The 19,918-nt window shown below is 36.9% G+C and overlaps 1 protein-coding gene across 3 annotated transcripts in view; it reads left to right on the top strand.

The window, feature by feature from the left end:
- Positions 1-19,918, top strand: part of RBBP8 (RB binding protein 8, endonuclease) — a 96,062-nt gene that overhangs the window by 59,990 nt on the left and 16,154 nt on the right. For all 3 annotated transcript variants that reach the window (XM_061169310.1, XM_061169309.1, XM_061169311.1), the window contains 8 exons: positions 842-1,017; positions 2,942-3,046; positions 7,014-7,099; positions 8,617-8,726; positions 9,813-10,695; positions 10,778-10,904; positions 11,839-11,927; positions 12,832-12,949. In XM_061169310.1, coding sequence (XP_061025293.1) covers positions 842-1,017; positions 2,942-3,046; positions 7,014-7,099; positions 8,617-8,726; positions 9,813-10,695; positions 10,778-10,904; positions 11,839-11,927; positions 12,832-12,949 — 1,694 coding nt within the window. The remainder of the gene's footprint in view (positions 1-841; positions 1,018-2,941; positions 3,047-7,013; positions 7,100-8,616; positions 8,727-9,812; positions 10,696-10,777; positions 10,905-11,838; positions 11,928-12,831; positions 12,950-19,918) is intronic.

Below are 19,918 nucleotides of genomic sequence, written 5' to 3'. Positions count from 1 at the left end.
TGTCCCATGCATTGGCAGGCAGATTCTCAACCACTGCGCCACCAGGGAAGCCCTTACTATTTTATTTTAGTAAGTGACTTAACCTCTGTATCTGTATTTTCTGTTTGTAAAATGAGAGTAATAATGATAATACCTTATACTTAAACTGATACATGTAACGCTTTGAATAGTGCCTGCCAGTGTAAACCTGCAACAACTGTTGGTGTTACCAGTGTTAGTATTATTTATCACCCTGAATTTGTCATTTGCCAAGTCTTGTTGATTCTGTTGCCACAGTGTTTAACACTGGTCCCTTCCTTTCCATACCTATCTTCAGAATTCCAGTTCAAACCCAGAGAAGCTCCTGCCACTACTTCCTTTCTTTCTGTCCCAGTCAATCTTGCACAGTCTTGCTGCTAGATTGTCACATTACTTCCATGCTCTAAAACCTTAATTCCTTTCCTCTTGCTTTTTAAATTATGTGCGCACTTAGTCGAGGCTCTCCTTCATGTAGTTCCGGCTTGTCTTTCTCTAACACAAGTACACATTACTGCCTGCCTTTACTCAAACTTGGAGGATCCTCTGCTGATTTCCTCTGCCATTTGAAATTCTTTTAATTTCACCTCAAGTACCACCAACTACACTTTCTACTTCACTTCTCACAGTAATATTCCCTACCTGGTACTCTAGTCATGTGAGTACTTCTCTAATCCTTGTATTTAGACTTGGAACATCAGATGCAAGGAATTATATCTCCTACAGCTTCATACCTGTGTTCTGCTGTCACTCATACCATATGCTAGATGTTTTAATAAATATTTATCAAACTAATTTTCATTCAGTTGTCCTTATTTTCCTCTAGGAATGATCAACCACATCAAGCAACCGATCTTGAAACTGAGGAAGATGTTATTCCAGATTCACCAATAACAACCTTTTCATTTTCTGGCGCTAACCGACTACGAAGGAAGGAGAACCTCCACGTCCGATACGTAGAACAAACACATACTAAACTGGAGCACTCTGGGTGTGCACATGGTGAGGATTGGAGTTGTAGTTTAGTTACCTGATTCTGTTTAAAAAAAAAAGTATTCATCGATTGTTAGGAAGATAGTCATTTTTCAGGTAACTTACGTTACAACTGTAAGTTTAACTTCCATTAGTGAAGTGACTGGGAAGGCACCTACTGCCCGTATTATGTATAGACGTGTGTTGCTCATCTGAATATGTAAACACTCAGCATTTTACAAAGGTAGTGAATAGTTTTTTCCCTTTTTTCTTTTTAGTTAAAAACTATTCCTGTGTGTATATATCTGAGTGGGATACATGGAAAGAGGAGATATCCTAACATTAAGTTCCACCTACTGTGTGCTGGTTATTATGCTGATCTGAATACATTATTACTGTGTTTTAATCCTCATGACAGGTTTGAGGTAGCTACTAGCACCTTCGTTTTATAGATGAGGAAAGATTTGCTCTTTAGAGGGGTTAAGTAACCTCTCAAGTAATTAGATGAGTCAAAATTCAAATATAGATCTTCCTGGCTCTAAACTTTTGTACTTTCCAAGTCTTATCCACAGCTACTCCCACCAACGCTTTAACTAGCTATTTTTATTTTTTATAATATGTAGCACTTGGCGGTAAATCAAGAAATGGCTTTATAATGTATCTACTTCGTGGCTTGTCAGTGGCATATTTCTAATTCCGGGCCAGTTTACCATTTCTCCTAAATGCTTTGGAACTACCTTTTCACGTAGTCCTGAAATTTATCCTGTGACATGATACAGTGCTTATTCCTTTTAATATTAATCTGAAAGTAAATATATCTAAAACTTTCATCTTAACCTAAACTGTTTGTAACAAGGAAAGCATTTGAGGGTAAGGAGTATACACAGTCTTAGAGATATTTTTCTAATGCAAATAAATTGTTGACAGTAGCTATGCCTTTTAAAGAAACAGTAGATCTTAATCTTTGATACTGGAAAATTGACACAGTTTTCCCCCATTTTATATGAGCTTGCATCACCATCTAGTGGAAAACAAAAGAATTGTTAAAAATCTTACACGTAATTAGCTAAATTAAAATGTAAGGTCATGGATTTAGAATGAACATTTGTGGGCCTTTTAGTCTGGTATCAGATAGAACATGAATCACTACAGATAAGCATCGGCATAATTTAGATCATGTTTAAATCCATCTGAAAGAATATCCAGAAAAACAAATCACAGCAATTTTCTTTTTTAGGAAAAGTCGTCTTTTGTATCTATTAAAATGCTCTTGGTTTATTTCTTCATTGTATGAGAATAACCTGTAACTATTTAAAACTTTGTCAGTTTTAATCTTGTTCTGATCGTTTTTACTTGGAATATGAAATTCTGCTTTTAAAATATGCTTTTGAGCCATGCAAATTATGTTAAAACTAATTTAATGACTAGTTACTCCTTTTCTCTTTCTAACCACCCATGCTTGTTTATTTTTACATGTATACTGCTTTTTAATGATAATTTCTAGTTATAATTAGTAAAAGTCTATTTCCCTTTACTTTGTCCTTCTTTTGGTTTTCTTTGAATTAAACCCTTAAATAGTGGAATGATTTCTGATAAAGCATGTTTCAGCTTTCCTTCCAGAAAATGAAAACTCTAAAACAAAGATTGAAAAAGCTGTATGATGCAATATTCATTTCAAATGAACCTACTGATTTGCAATGATACACAAGGAAAAGATACATTAAAATATTACAACTCTAGAAGGCTTAGGTCAGAAGAATTTATCTGTTCCAGTCCTCTCTACCCCACTGTCCTAACTTCCAACTTTATTTCTCAGTGAAACTAAAGGAATAACCTTTTTAGAATATTAGTTACGTCAATAAAATGCACTTCTAGTGCATTTAAAGATAGATTTGTATTGGCTTATCATTTTTCATGATTGTTTATATGTAATCTCTCTTCTTTTTTCCCTTAGAATTGAGAAAAGTACCAAAGTCTTCAACTCATCCACAACATAAACATAATGAACGTGAAATTCTAGTGGCTGACACTTGTGATCAGAGTCAAGCTCCAGTGGCTAGTAAGCAAGATACTGAGATTACTTTATAAGTTTAAAATTAGTGGACAAGAGTGACCATCTGAATTAGACATTTTAAAATATTTTCCATATAATTTTGTTTGTATTATTTGTTGTTTAGCAGTCTTTTTCATATTGGAATGTAATGTTATCCTGTTATTAATTCATGTTAATATCCCTATCCACATTAATTACAATTGCTAGTAATTTTAAGTAAATAAGGCTTTACTGTGGTTTACTCATTCATTCAGCAAATATTTGAATGCCTAATGTATACCGGGCACTAAACAAAACAAAACCTTTAACCTCATAGAGCTTACAATCTAGTTGGGGAAGAGAGAAAATAAATATATGTCAGATGGATCAGGGACTCTGAAGAAAAATAAAGCAGGGTAAGAAGAGATATTAGAAAGCCTCACTTCAAAAGCAACATTTGAGCAGAGACTGAGGGAAGCAAGTGAGTCATGTGGATTTCCGAGGCAAGGGCATTCCAGGTGGAGAAGTCAGTGAGCACAAAGGCCTTGAGGTGAGGGTGCTCTTTGGTTTGATTGAGGAACATTAAGGAGCCCTGTGTGGCTGGGGCGGAGTGAGTGAAAGGGAGACTGGTTTGGGCAACTCTGTTCTTCAGAGTTGCTATTTGCTAAGAAGAGAGAGATGGAGCAGGAGGTTTGCAGGGTGGCTGAGGGTAGGGGTTTGGTTTTGAGAATATTTTGTTTTCAGATGCCGGGTAGACATTCAGGTAAAGATTTTGGATGGGTAGGTGGGTGTGAATGTAGAAAAGTCTAGCATAGAGATACAAATGGAAGTTGTTAGCATGTAGGTGGTGTCTGAAGCCATGAGACTGGATGAGATCGCCAAGCAAGTGAGTGAAGATGGGAAAGAGAAGAAGTTCCAGTACTTAGCCCTGAGGCACTCCATTATGTAAAGGAGTGATTCTCAGCTTTTTTTAATTATCACTCCCACCTGGCCTTTTTAGACTCCCACCCCCCGCCCCCACCCCATCACTTCCCCCATGGGATTTTAATACTGCAGATATACTGTATTGAGTGTATGTGTATCTCTGTCTCATACATAAAAAGATTTTTCTGCCCCCCAAGAACCATTTTCACCTCCTCGGAGGCAGTATCGCAGCTATTGGGATGGTGATTTAGAGATTGTGAAAATGAGGAACAACCAAGTAGCCAGAGAAGGAGCTGCCAGTGAGATAGGAGAACCAAGATAAAGTGGCGTCCTTTAAACCAAGAGAGAAAGGAGGGAGTGGTCACTGTGGAGAACAGTGCTGATAGGTCGCAGAAGATGAAGACTGAGAATTGACCGTTGGATTTGGTCCCCTGGGGATCATTGAGTGTTTAACTCTTAATGAGAATTGTTAAAGTGTAGGGGTGATCAACTAGACTATCATATTCAAGAGAACGGGAAGGAGCACTTGTGAACAAGTCCTTCAGGGCCTTTTTGTGGTGAAGGGGGAAGGGAGAATGGACAGTGGCTAAAGAGAAACATGGGTCCAGGGAGGATTTTAAAAGATGGACTATTATAGCATATTCAGCATGTTTTTATGCTGATGGAATGATCTTGTAAAGAGAGAAATTAGTAATTCTGGAGAAAGAGGGAACAATTGCTAGATCCTTGAAAAAGTGAGAGGAGATGAAATGCAGAGCACAAGTGGAAGGACTGGCCATGGTTAATCACTTATCATTTTATATTAGTACAGAGCCTATACTCTGAAAGCTACAAATCATTTTATATTAGTGTACGTATGTTTGTGTGCATGTGTATAGACAGACTGTCAGGCAAAGGCTGCAGGGGATGTTAGACTGTGTCAGAACCTTGCTTCTCAGCTCTCGGGAGCCCGTTTTCTTCTGCTGCTGCCAGAACTTTACTCCATCAGTTGTTCTCTTATCCTGTATCTCCAGCTTCTCTGCAGGTTCTTTCTTTTCAACATAAACATACATGTTATCTTTTGTCTTTTAAAATAACCCCCTCTTAATTGTCTCCACTCTTAGCTAGAGCTTCTCTTCAAAGCTGAAAAAGCAGTCTGTGCTCAATTTCTCCTTTCTGTCAGCTTCCATTCACTCCAGGAAGAAAAAGGGGTGCAGGGGAAGGGAGGAAGGAGGGCGGAAAAGAGGGAGAGGAAGCGGGGGAGAAAAGGGGACACATCCTCACACTCTCTTCTCTCACTCATTATATTGGAACTGCTCGGCAGTAGTCATCAGAGACCTCCTGGTTGTTAAATCTAGTGAATGCTTACCAGTCTTTATCTTACTTGACCTTTCTATGACATTTGACATTGCACACACTCTTTCTTGAAGTGGTGCCACTCTCCTGATTCTCTTACTTATTGTTCATTTTTCACCTTCCATTACTGGCTATTCTTTCTCCATCTGTCTTTTAAATGTCACTGTCCCCAGTATATATGATCCTTGGCCTATTCTTCTCTCATTTTCTGTTTCTGGAGGAATCTTCACTTAGAGTTAGTATTCTGCTACCACCTATATGATAATAAGTTCCAAATCTATCTCTTTCCAAGACTTCTCTCTTGAATTCCAAACTGATGTATCTGCCTGCTGTTGAACATCTATACCTGGATATCCTTCCACTTCAGCATGTCCAAAGTGAAGCTTTCTTGTCAGACCTGCTCATCCTTTTATTTATAGCCTCAGTGAATGACAGTTTACATACCTCTTTGAGTTGCCTAAATCAGAAAACTTCGAGTCATCTTAGATTCCTTCTTCTTCAACTCTCATATGTAAATAGTCTCCAAGTCTTATTGATTGCACCTCCTACACATCTGTCATGCACATTCTTCTGCACCCACATTATACTAGTTTGGGCCATCAGCATCTCTCATGAGACTCTTTTAGTAATCTAATTAGTCCCTTTGCCTATTAGTGAGTGCTTCTTGTTCTGTCAGCCTGTCTGAATTACCTTTTTAGCCCAAATATTGCATCTGTCCTCCATTAAAAAACCCTTGGATATCTCTTCATTGCCTACAGGATAAATTTTAAATTCTTTAGCATAATCTGATCCCTTATCAACCTGTCTGCGCTCATGTCCTAACCACCATTATATCTTTTGCACTTTGATTTCCAGCAGTTGAACCACATGTAGTTGCCTGAACTGCAGTTTTGTTTCACATGTCGCACCTTCCACGTACCTAGAATCCTCTCTGCCCCCAGCCCAGTTTAATTCCTTTTTCTCTCAAGGGTCAGCTTAGTCATCACTTGGTGAGCTTTCCTTGATTTCTCAAGGCAGATTTAGGAGTCCTTGCTCTGTGTTTAAATCACCCCTTTTATTTACCTTTAATGTTTATCACATTTTATTGCAATTTTCTTTTTACCTTTCAACTATAGCAGCCCATAAGCTCCTTGAGGACAACAACCTTTTCTTTTCGTAGCACAATGCCTGAGACATAGTATGTGCTACATAAATACTTGTTGACTTATTGAAACTTTGTATACATAAAACTTTATAAAATATTTGAACACAGGTGAATTCTGTATAAATATGTGTTAGCTTAAAACTTGAAAATTATGCAGTGCTGAAAATCTCTCTGCACTGTGAGAGTTTTCATGAAGTGAAACTCTCATGAAAGAGTGTTTTCATGAAAGGTTACTATATAAATACGGTTTGATACTCATGCTGTGTCTTGTATCATGAGAAATCCATTTAATTATATGTTTTTTATGATTTTTTTTTTCAGTGGCACTAAGAAAAATAATCTACCTGTTAACATTCAATTCATTTAGGAAAAATAGAAAACCTAGCTGAAAAAGTTTGGCAAGAGTAGATGCTAGATACCTGCAACTTATTGCAATTTATAGTAGATATTTTGGACTTTACGTAGAATTTTAAAAATTGTTCAGTGCCATTTTGTAAAGTGGTCCTTTGAGCTTTTCCTTTCCTTTTACGTATTTTTTCATACGTCTTGTTTCTACAATTGTATAATGTGTTTGTTTTTTTTTAAACTTAGATACACATGGAAAAAGCAGTTATCCTCCTGATAATTTAGCTACAGTTGTTGCTGAAACACTTGGACTTAGTGTTCAAGATGAGTCTGTAAGTAATTGTTTACTTTGGTGATAATATGAGTTAATTAGTGTCTTTTGAGGTCAGTTTTTAGAGAATTAAGCAAGAGAAAAATTATTTTATCCAAAGATTATTGGATAAAGGCCTAGAACAAAAATTGATGTGACTAGAAAGGCCCATTTATATTATTCACCCCAGGCAGTCACAGAAATCTAGAATCTTTAGAATTATTGGGATATATAGGTTGTGGGTTGAATCAAAATTTATATGGCTTAGAGGATTTAGCAACCCTCTTCCCCATCCCCCTCTCCTCCCTACCCTGTTCCAACTAACAGAAGACTTTAAGAGAAGTCTTAAACCTTTAGGTTGATTTCAGAATTTATTGGATCTTTTCAATATCCTTTAAACCAGGCTTTGATTTGGAAGACAGGCTGAATTCTTGGATCTACTATAGATGCTTTAATTCATCTTTGTCCTTATAAACGCCAATCCAATTAGACCAAAGCTTTAGGGATTGAGTCAGAAATTGACCCCATGATTTTCTTTTCGTTATTTTAGTTCTTCCTTGCATCAGACACATTTACTTTTTTTCTTAATTGATCCCTAAAAAATGGAAACCTTGAATTCTTCAATCTTAGGGAAGTTTCATTTTGGTACAGCTTTAAAACTATTCTTTTGCTTTAGTCAGTAAATGTATACATTGAATATACATTTAATATATGTAAATGTATATTCAAACCATTGAATTGGTTTTTCACTGCATTTGAATTTTTTTTTTTTTTTTTTTTTTGGTCCTTTCTAGTTTTAAATCTCTCTTCAAGTGATGCTGGGTAGTTTTTACCCTTTGAACTTTAAATGTTTTAATGGTTTTTAAATTCCGTCCTGCCCATAAACCTGGCAAGTCAGTAGTTTAGACACCAAATCTAGTAAGGGAACTGATCTCTAAAGACCTGCTGCTCAAAGTGTGATCCACAGGCCGACAGCATCTGCATCCTTGGAGGTTTGTCAGAGATAGAAAATCTCAAACCTAACCCCAGACCTACTGAAAGAGAACTTATATTTTCACAAGATCCTCAGTTGATTTGTATGCATGTTAAAGTTCGGGAAGCACAGCTCTCTAAAGGATCCTTTTAAATTTGTTTCCTATAAGTATAATCAGTCATCTCTATTCCCTTCCTCTAATCTAACTAATCTTGTTTTTTGGAATTGGCAACCACCAGTCTGCTTTCTGTCCTTGTGAATTTACCTATTCTGGATAATTATATATAAATGGGATCATATATGTGGCTTTTGAGTCTGGCGTCTTTCGCTTAGCCTCATCCACATCATAACGTGTATCAGTATTTCATTCCTTTTTAAGAATAAATAATCTTGGGACTACCCTGGCAGTCCAGTGGTTAAGACTCCATGCTTCCACTGCAGGGGGCACGGGTTTGATCCCTGGTCAGGGAACTAAGATCCCGCATGCTGTGTGGCACGGCCAAAAAAAAAAGAGAGAATTAATAATCTTCCATTGTATTTATGTACTTTATCTTTTATTATTGAAGGAATCTCGAGGTCCTATGAGCCCTCTTGGTGATGAGCTCTACCACTGTCTGGAAGGAGATCACAAAAAACCTTTTGAGGAATCTAGAAGAAATAGTGAAGATAGTTTAAGGTAATTTGGGGCACTTTGGTAAAAACTTATAAACTGTCGTTGAAATTCCATTACAGTGAGTTCCATATATTTAAACTATTTCTCTCCCTCAGCTTGTTATTCTGGTTGTACTAATTTTTACTTAAAAAAATATTTCCCCCAGTTTATGACCAATTGAGGACTTTTTGCGTTAATGTAGAGAGATGGATATTACTTTTAGATTCTTTCTGTACTTCTATCAAGGAGTACTTAAGAGGTCCCAGCCTTATCTCCTTTAAAGATCCAATCATCCCTTCTGGGTTTGTATTTTCAAAAACTGGACATTTTATGAAATCCATCATTAGTTCAGATGAGCTTCCAAGATTGGGATACATCTTGTTTTTACTAATTTCAGAACATCCATTAACTAACAATACCTATATTTATGTAGCACTTTGCTTTTTAAAAGAGCTTTCAGTATTAGATACATGTATCACATTTAATTTGTCATCATAGTAACTCATTAAAGTAGGTTTTATTACCCCCATTTTTTACAGTCAACAAAAATGCAGCTTCACAAAGGTTAAATGTCTTTTTAAGACCACACAACTATTAAGTATGAGAGTCAGAGCTCTTAGCCATTCCACGTCTTCAAACTTAACCCTAATGCTCTTTCTACTGCCACAGCTGTCTCCTCTGCTACAGGCAGGCTGGGTCTTGAGTTATGTTCAATTCTGTAGTATAAGAATTTTGTTTCTTGGAGTTACTCATGATAAGATTTCGTAACAGCAAAAGAATTTGGGTCCCTAGTGGGATTTATTAAAATATGATTTTCTTATATAGTGAATTTATTTAAGTTACTTAGGAAAAATATTTATAGATAGGAATATCATTGTATTGAGATAGGTTTGCTGTATCATTTCCCTCTGCTTTTTGTCAGCCAAATAAAGAGAAGCCAGCAACTATATTGTATCTTAAATTTTGGTTAATGGTCTGCCTCTAAGATGTGGATAAGACCTTACTGTTAATAATTCTATATTAGCAAAAGTTTTCTCATTATGCTTGTCTTTTAATTTTTACTCTATTTCTTTAATAGGAAAAAAGCTTTACCGCTCTTTATTTTTTTAGATTTTCAGATTCTAATTCAAAGACTCCTCCTCAAGAAGAATTGACTACTCGGGTATCATCTCCTGTATTTGGAGCTACCTCTAATGTGAAAAGTAGTTTAGGTTTGAATACAAGTTTGTCCCCTTCTCTTTTAGAGACTGGGAAAAAAAACCATCTGAAAACAATGCCTTTCAGCAACACTTCTAATTCTAGATCAGAGAATCCTAGATCAAAATCTGAAGATGGTGCCCTTTTCACACATCATAATATTGGGGCTGAAGTGAAGAAGATCACTAACCAGTCATCTTCTAATAAGCAGATGCTTATAAATAAAAATACAAGTGAACAGGATAGTATTGATCACATTAAAGATACTGTTACTGATAAAGATAAACATGTAGTACCCCTGAAATCACTGGGAGGCCGAACCAAAAGGAAGAAAATCGAGGAAGAAAGTGAAGATGAAGTAAGCTGCCCCCAAGCCTCCTTTGATAAAGAAAATGCTTTTCCTTTTCCACCGGATAGTCATTCTTACATGAATGGAGACTATGTGATGGATAAACCTCTGGATCTGTCTGATCGATTTTCAGCTATTCAGCGTCAAGAGAAAAGCCAAGGAAGTGAGAACTCTAAAATCGGATTTAGGCAAGTGACTCTCTATGAGGTTTTGAAGCCTGTTCCAAAGGGCTCTTCCTCAAGCCGTAAGGCCTTGAGTGGGAGCTGTGGGTTAACCAAAGATTCCCCAGAAGAGCCCAGCAGTTTACAGGAGTCCCTCCTCCAGTCCTTGAGTAAATCTCCGGATAATAAAACACTGTTACAAATAAAGGAAGAAAATTCTATCTTTAAAATCCCTCTACGTCCACGTGAAAGTTTGGAGACAGAGAATCTTTTTGACGACATGAAGGTTTGTGTTAAATGTTCAAGGATTCTGATTAAAATGGTTGTTTGTGATTTCTCCTAGATGCTAATAATTCTTTCTGTTTTAGGGTGCTGGTTCTCGTGAGCCTATAAAAGTAAAAACCAGGTCAGTCCATGGAGCATGTGAACTTGCATCAGTTCTTCAGTTAAATCCATGTAGAATTGCTAAAACAAAGTCTCTACAAAACAACCAAGGTATGTACACTATAAATAGCATTTCTACTCTTTTTTAATGACTTTAAATTGAGTATTGTAATATATTATGTATATTCTTTGGATAGACTGAATTATTTTCAGAAAAAATATCTTATCCCTGTGTGTTTCTGTGTTTATAGCACAATTCTTATTGGTTTCACTTTACATGTGATTTTCCTGCTCTTCTGCTTTTTGAAAAAATAAATTGACATCTTTAATACCTACTTTTATAGGTGATTTTATAGATTTACCTGTTCTATGTAGTTGTTTCTTATTTTCTTTACAAAAAGAAAGCTTTAAAAAATTTAAACTATACAGATTTTTTAAATATAAAAAGTAGAAATTTATCGTCCAAACCTTGTTCCTCACCCCTTAGATAGCCTGTCCTTTTCTTTGCATTTACACGTATATCTGTAAACATTTGCATGTGCTAACTCTGTGTTTAACCTTTTGAGGAACTATCTAACTTTCTTCCAAAGGAGCTACAACGTTTTACATTCCCACCAGCAGCATGTGAGGGTTCCAATTTCTTCACATTTTGAGGGTTCCAATTTCTCCACATTCTCACCAACACTTGTTACTGTCTGTCTCTTTGATTCTAGCTATCCTGTGGGTGTGAAGTTATATCTCAACTGTGGTTTTGATTTGCCTTTCCCTGATGGCTAATGATGTTGCGCATCTTTTCATGTACTTATTGGCCAGTTGTATATCTTCTTTGAAAGACTGTCTATTCAGGTCCTTTGCTTATTCTTAATTGGAGTAATTGTCTTATTATTGAGTTGTGACAGTTCTTTATATATTCTAGGTACAAGTCCTTTATCAGACATATGATTTGCAAAACTTTTCTCTTATTCTGTGGGTCCCATAATGTTTTAAAGTGATGAGAATTTTTAAAATTTGTTTTTAATTGTGCATTTTTTTCTCCTTATCTAAGATGTATCCTTTGAAAACATCCAGTGGAGTATAGATCCAGGAGCAGACCTTTCTCAGTATAAAATGGATATCACTGTAGTAGATACAAAGGTAAGTTAGAAAATAGAACCAAAGCCCATGTGGTTATTCTAGTGTATTGTTAGTCACCCTGCTGTCCTGACTCTGTGACCTTGAGGTAATCACATACCTCTTACAGCCTTCATGTATTTATTCAGAAAACTATGAAATAATAACACTTATTATGCCAACATTATGGTATTTTTGAAAGTGTAATAATACTTTTTGACTTTAGAGAACTTTGCTGAAAAATATAGTTTTAAACTAATGTAAAATGCTAATTACATATTTTAAATAGTTTTATTTTTTATCAAAATAATCTGTCATATGCCTTGATTAACTTAATCTACCTTCAAGAAAAAAATTTCATTTTTCCCAGTTGACTAATTTTTTTAAATGCTGTATATTTTTTCATTAAAATTCATAGCATAAATAAATTTTTTGGTTTGTATTTAGGTTCTTCATAGTTTGAGAAGTTCTCTTTCACTTGGTAGCATATTAATAAACTATTTAACAGTTGCTAGAGTAATAAATATCCATTAAGAAATCAAATTTGACTTATGAACTTTTCTTCTTAGTGTACATTGATGTTAATTTCTGTGAAGCAGATTAGGGAAGAAAGGAAGCTCCAGGGATCGTGGTAACACACAGTTCTCTCATGCTTGGCAGCAGTCCTTTTCCTAGGCTTGAGAGACGATGCTTGTATGTCAAAGCTAAAAATGGTTTACAGGCATTTAAACCTAAATGTATCTATATTCCTAAAGGGTAAAGGTAAATATTACTTAATGCTACTGAAAAGTAAGTGTACACTTAAAAAATGATTAAAATGGAAACATTTATGTTATGTATATTTTACCCCACCCCCCCCCAAAAAAAGTAAATATTAGGCCGTAAAGGAATAATTGTTAAAATTTTGAATTTTTAAATATTTATTCAGGATGGCAGTCAGTCAAGATTAGCAGGAGGAGAGACAGTGGACATGGACTGTACATTGGTTAGTGAAACTGTGCTTTTAAAAATGAAGAATCAAGAGCAGAAGGGAGAAAAAAGTCCAAGTAAGATTTGATTTTTTTTTTTTAATTTTAATACAAATGTGGAGGGAAGTTTATAGACATACCATTGCACTGATGAGTATAAGTGACCTCTTCACCATAAACCAGTTTTTTTCCCCCCCATTCTCATAATACTAGATTTCTCTTTAGTAAAGCTTAGTGTCAATATTTCAGGAAAAAAGTCTTTAGTAAAAATAATTTTTATTTCCAAAAGAATTCAAGTTGTTTCCAGGGGTCAGCAAACTAAAGCCAGCTGCCAGTTTTGTAAGTAAAGTTTTACTGGAACCCAGCCTCACTCACTTGTTTATTTATTGCCTATGGCTGCTTGTTGAACACAGCAGCAGAGCTGAGTAGTTTCTGCAGAGACCTTATGGCCCCACAGGCCTAAAATATTTACTGTCTGACCCTTTAAGAAAAAGTTTCCTGATCCCTGGTTTAGATAATTTTTTTATAAAAGGTATAAAGGGAATCTTGAGAGTCATGTTTTAGAAATATTATTTTCCAAAGCAATTTGATAAGGAAAAAAAGGGAGGATTCCACTGAGAAGTATTAGTATAGATTTGCAAATTAGCAGTAAACTAAGAATGATAGTGTATATGATGAGTGAGTGACTCTGCCATATTCTACTTCTATAGAAAAGGAGATTTGGCAAAACTAGGAGTCTACAGCCCTTTGTAGTGAGAAACTGTTAATTCTTCATCTAAAGCCTTGATTTTCTGAAAGAGGTGGGAACAATGGAAGGATTTCATTTGGCACCACCTTAGCAACATTCCTAACTACAGAGGCATATGACATGAGATCAACTAGACTGGGAATAGTTGTCATTCATCACCCTTATGTGTTAAAGAGTTAGGACCTGCCACGTGAGGATGCAGGGCTGAAAACAGAGGCCTTTTCCAATGATCGTCTCTTAGAAATTGAGGACATTCAGAGTGTGTGTGCATTTTCTATCTTCTGCTGAATATTCTCTAGTCTACCTGCTCAGGGCCCAGTAGTAAAACAGCCAGTCTTGTCCTTGCTTCTTAAGAAACACCTTATCTCTTGCTGCCCCAAATGCAGTAAGTGAGAGAAAATTTTAATAGCCTTTGCCTTAATTCTTTGTTCTTGAGTAATAATATCCATTCAATCAAGTACCTGGCTGCCTACGTTGAGAGGACAGTACCTATTAAAAGTAAACCTTAACCAGGTGTCCGCTCCTCTGGTGAGATGGGGCCAGAAGACGCTCTCCTCAGCTCCTTGCCTGGGTGGGCAAGTTAGGCTCTAGGGCCAGCAGAAATCCTCATTTGAGGGTCCCACCGAGTTCCCCGGTCAGTGCTGCAGCTGAGCGGCTGCTTGGGACTACTGCTCGGGCGCTACAGAAAGCCTTCTTGGAATCTGACATGTTATCACTTTGGGACCGTTGGCCAGCTGCTCCTGACTTGGCCACATGAAGGCTCAGACTGTCCCAGTCTCTGAACTGAAGAGAACCAACACTATTAGCATACCTCTCACCACCATGAATGCAAGGTATTTCAATGAAGAGTATCAGGAGGACATCTACAAATCCCAGACAGGCATGTGCAAGTTCTGAGGAATGGTGGAATAACCCAATGTATCTGGGTGACCTTTGGAGACAGCTGCAACAGAGCTACAACAGGGCAGTGGCTGACACCCAACTCATGGCCCACCTTCTCCTGCCATGTGGCTGACAGGGTCTTGGTGCTCCAGCCAGCTTTCAGGCCTGAGCCTCTGAGGTGGAAGAGCCGAGTTCAGGACATTGGTTCACCAGAGACCTCCCGGCCCCACGTAATATCAGTCGGCAAGAGCTCTCCCAGAGGTCTTTGTCTCAATGCTAAGACCCACCTCCACTCAACGACCAGCAAGCTCCAGTGCTGGACACCCCATGCCAAACAACTAGCAAGACAGGAACACAACCCCACCCATTAGCAGAGAGGCTGCCTAAAATCATGCTAAGTTCACAGACCCCAAAAAACACCCCTAGACACGGTCCTACCCACCAGAAAGACAAGATCCAGCCTCATCCACCAGAACACAGACACCAGTCCCCTCCACCAGGAAGCCTACACAACCCACTGAACCAACCTTACCCACTGGGGGCAGACACCAAAAACAATGGGAACTACAGCCCTGCAGCCTGCAAAAAGGAGACCCCAAACACAGTAAGTTAAGCAAAATGAGAAGACAGAGAAACACACAGCAGATGAAGGAGCAAGGTAAAAACCCACCCAACCAAACAAATGAAGAGGAAATAGGCAGTCTACCTGAAAAAGAATTCAGAATAATGATAGAAAAGATGATCCAAAATCTTGGAAATAGAATGGAGAAAATACAAGAAACGTATATCAAGGACCTAGAAGAACTCAAGAGCAAACAAACAATGATGAACAACACAGTGAATGAAATTAAAAATTCTCTAGAAGGAATCAATAGCAGAATAACTGAGACAGAAGAACGGATAAGTGACCTGAAAGATAAAATAGTGGAAATAACTACCACAGAGCAGAATAAAGAAAAAAGAATGGAAAGAATTGAGGACAGCCTCAGAGACCTCTGGGACAACATTAAACACACCAACATTCGAATTATAGGGGTCCCAGAAGAAGAAGAGAAAAAGAAAGGGACTGAGAAAATATTTGAAGAGATTATAGTGGAAAACTCGCCTAATATGGGAAAGGAAATAGTCAAGTCCAGGAAGCACAGAGAGTCCCATAGAGGATAAATCCAAGGAGAACATGGCAAGACACATATTAATCAAACAATCAAAAATTAAATACAAAGAAAAAATATTAAAAGCAGCAAGGGAAAAGCAACAAATAACATACAAGGGAATCCCCATAAGGTTAACAGCTGATCTTTCAGCAGAAACTCTGCAAGCCAGAAGGGTGCTGCAGGACATATTTAAAGAGATGAAAGGAAAAAACCTACAACCAAGATTACTCTACCCAGCAAGGATATCATTCGGATTTGACAGAGAAATTAAAGCCTTTACAGACAAGCAAAAGCTAAGAGAATTCAGCACCACCAAACCAGCTTTACAACAAATGCTAAAGGAACTTCTCTAGGCAGGAAACACAAGAGAAGGAAAAGACCTACAATAACAAACCCAAAACAATTAAGAAAATGGTAATAGGAACATACATACTGATAACTACCTTAAATGTAAATGGATTAAATGCTCCAAGAAAAAGACATACACTGGCTGAATGGATACAAAAACAAGACTCATATATATGCTGTCTACAAGAGACCCACTTCAGACCTAGGGACAGGTACAGACTGAAAGTGAGGGGATGGAAAAAGATATTCCATGCAAATGGAAATCAAAAGAAAGCTGGAGTAGCAATTCTCATATCAGACAAAATAGACTTTAAAGACTGTTACAAGAGACAAAGAAGGACACTACATAATGATCAAGGGATCAATCCAAGAAGAAGATATAACAATTGTAAATATTTATGCACACAACATAGGAGCACCTCAATACATAAGGTAAATGCTAACAGCCATAAAAGGGGAAATCAACAGTAACACAATAATAGTAGGGGACATTTAACACCCCACTTTCACCAATGGACAGATCATCCAATGGAAAATAAATAAGGAAACACAAGCTTTAAATGACACATTAAACAAGATGGACTTAATTGATATTTCTAGGATATTCCATCCAAAACCAGCAGAATACACTTTTTTCTCAAGTGCTCATGCAGCATTCTCCAGGATAGATCATATCTTCAGTCACAAATCAAGCCTTGGTAAATTTAAGAAAATTGAAATCGTATCAAGTATCTTTTCTGACCACAATGCTATAAGACTAGATATCAATTACTGGAAAAAAATGTAAAAAATACAAACACATGGAGGCTAAACAGTACACTACTAAATAACCAAGAGATCAGTGAAGAAATCAAAGACGAAATCAACAAATTCCTAGAAACAAATGACAATGAAAACATGACGACCCAAAACCTATGGGACGCAGCAAAAGCAGTTCTAAGAGGTAACTTTATAGCAATACAATCCTACCTCAAGAAACAAGAAAAATCTCAAACAACCTAACCTTACACCTAAAGCAATTAGAGAAATAAGAACAAAAAAACCCCAAAGTTAGCAGAAGGAAAGAAATCATAAAGATCAGATCAGAAATAAAAGGAAATGAAGGAAATGACAGCAAAGATCAATAAAATTAAAGATGGTTCTCTGAGAAGATAAACAAAATTGATAAACCATTAGCCAGACTCATCAAGAAAAAAAAGGGAGAAGACTCTAAGCAATAGAATTAGAAATGAAAAAGGAGAAGTAACAACTGTCACTGCAGAAATACAAAGGATCATGAGAGATTACTACAAGCACCTATATGCCAATTAAGTGGACAACCTGGAAGAAGTGGACAAATTCTTAGAAAAGCACAACCTTCTGAGACTGAACCAGGAAGAAATAGAAAATATAAACAGACCAATCACAAGCACTGAAATTGAAACTGTGATTAAACATCTTCCAACAAACAAAAGCCCAGGACCAGATGGCTTCACAGGTGAATTCTATCAAACATTTAGAGAAGAGCTAACACCTATCCTTCTCAAACTCTTCCAAAATATAGCAGAGGGAGGAACACTCCCAAACTCATTCTACGAGGCCACCATCACCCTGATACCAAAACCAGACAAAGATGTCACAAAAAAAAGAAAACTACAGGCCAATATCACTGATGAACATAGATGCAAAAATCCTCAACAAAATACTAGCAAACAGAATCCAACAGCACATTAAAAGGATCATACACCATGATCAAGTGGGGTTTATCCCAGGAATGCAAGGATTCTTCAATATATGGAAATCAATCAGTGTGATAAACCATATTAACAAATTGAAGGAGAAAAACCATATGATCATCTCAATAGATGCAGAAAAAGCTTTCAACAAAATTCAACACCCGTTTATGATAAAAACCCTCCAGAAAGTAGGCATAGAGGGAACTTAGCTCAACATAATAAAGGCCATATATGGCAAACCCACAGCCAACATCATTCTCAGTGGTGAAAAACTGAAACTATTTCCACTAAGATCAGGAACAAGACAAAGTTGTCCACTCTCACCACCATTATTCAACATAGTTTTGGAAGTTTTAGCCACAGCAATCAGAGAAGAAAAAGAAATAAAAGGAATCCAAATCAGAAAAGAAGTAAAACTGTCACTGTTTGCAGATGACATGATGTTATACATAGAGAATCCTAAAGATGCTACCAGAAAACTACTAGAGCTAATCAATGAATTTGGTAAAGCAGCAGGATACAAAATTAATGCACAGAAATCTCTTGCATTCCTATACACTAACAATGAAAAATCTGAAAGAGAAATTAAGGAAACAATCCCATTTACCATTGCAACAAAAAGAAGAGGAGACAAAAGACCTGTATTTCAGAAAACTATAAGACACTGATGAAAGAAATTAAAGACGATACAGACAAATGGAGAGCTATACCATGTTCTTGGATTGGAAGAATCAGCACTGTGAAAATGACTATACTACCCAAAGCAATTTACAGATTCAGTGCAATCCCTGTCAAACTACCAATGACATTGTTCACAGAACTAGAACAAAAAATTTCACAATTTGTATGGAAACAACAAAAGACCCCGAATAGCCAAAACAATCTTGAGAAAGAAAAACGGAGCTGGAGGAATCAGGCTCCCTGACTTCAGACTATACTACAAAGCTACAGTAATCAAGACGATATGGTACTGGCACAAAAACAGAAATATAGATCAGTGGAACAGGATAGATAGCCCAGAGATAAACCCACTCACATATGATCACCTTATCTTTGATACAGGAGGCAAGAGTATACAATGGAGAAAAGACAGCCTCTTCAATAAGTGGTGCTGGGGAAACTGGACAGCTACATGTAAAAGAATGAAATTAGAACACTCCCTAACACCATACACAAAAATAAACTCAATATGGATTAAAGACCTAAATGTAAGGCCAGACACTATAAAACTCTTAGAGGAAAACATAGGTAGAACACTCTGTGACATAAATCACAGCAAGATCCTTTTTGACCCACCTCCTAGAGAAAGGGAAATAAAAACAAAAATAAACAAATGGGACCTAATGAAACTTAAAAGCTTTTGCACAGCAAAGGAAATCATAAACAAGATGAAAAGACAACCCTCAGAATGGGAGAAAATATTTGCAAACGAAGCAACTGACAAAGGATTAATCTCCAAAATATACAAGCAGCTCATGCAGCTCAATATCAAAAAAACAAACAATCCAATCCAAAATTGGGCAGAAGACCTAAATAGACATTTCTCCCAAGAAGATATACAGATTGCCAACAAACACATGAAAGGGTGCTCAACATAACTAATCATTAGAGAAATGCAAATCAAAACCACAGTGAGGTATCACCTCCCACCGGTCAGAATGGCCATCATCAAAAAATGTACCAACAATAAATGCTGGAGAGGGTGTGGAGAAAAGGGACCCTCTTACACTGTTGGTGGGAATATAAATTGATACAGCCACTATGGAGAACAGTATGGAGGTTCCTTAAAAAACTAAAAATAGAATTACCGTACGACCCAGCAATCCCACTACCAGGCATATACCCTGAGAAAACCATAATTCAAAAAGAGTCATGTACCACAATGTTCATTGCAGCTCTATTTACAATAGCCAGGACGTGGAAGCAACCTAAGTGTCCATCAACAGATGAACAGATAAAGAAGATGTGGCACATATATACAATGGAATATTACTCAGCCATAAAAAGAAACGAAATTGAGTTATTTGTAGTGAGGTGGATGGACCTTGAGTCTGTCATACAGAGTGAAGTAAGTCAGAAAGAGAAAAACAAATACCATATGCTAGCACATATATATGGAATCTTAAAAAAAAAAATGATTCTGAAGAACAAAGGGGTAGGACAGGAATAAAGACACGTGCAGAGTGGACTTGAGGATACG

Source organism: Eubalaena glacialis, chromosome 15, assembly GCF_028564815.1.
Source record: "Eubalaena glacialis isolate mEubGla1 chromosome 15, mEubGla1.1.hap2.+ XY, whole genome shotgun sequence".
Classification (NCBI taxonomy): Eukaryota; Metazoa; Chordata; class Mammalia; order Artiodactyla; family Balaenidae; genus Eubalaena; species Eubalaena glacialis.
The sequence above is the reverse complement of the archived record's forward strand: the minus strand, read 5'-3'. Positions and strand labels throughout refer to the sequence as shown.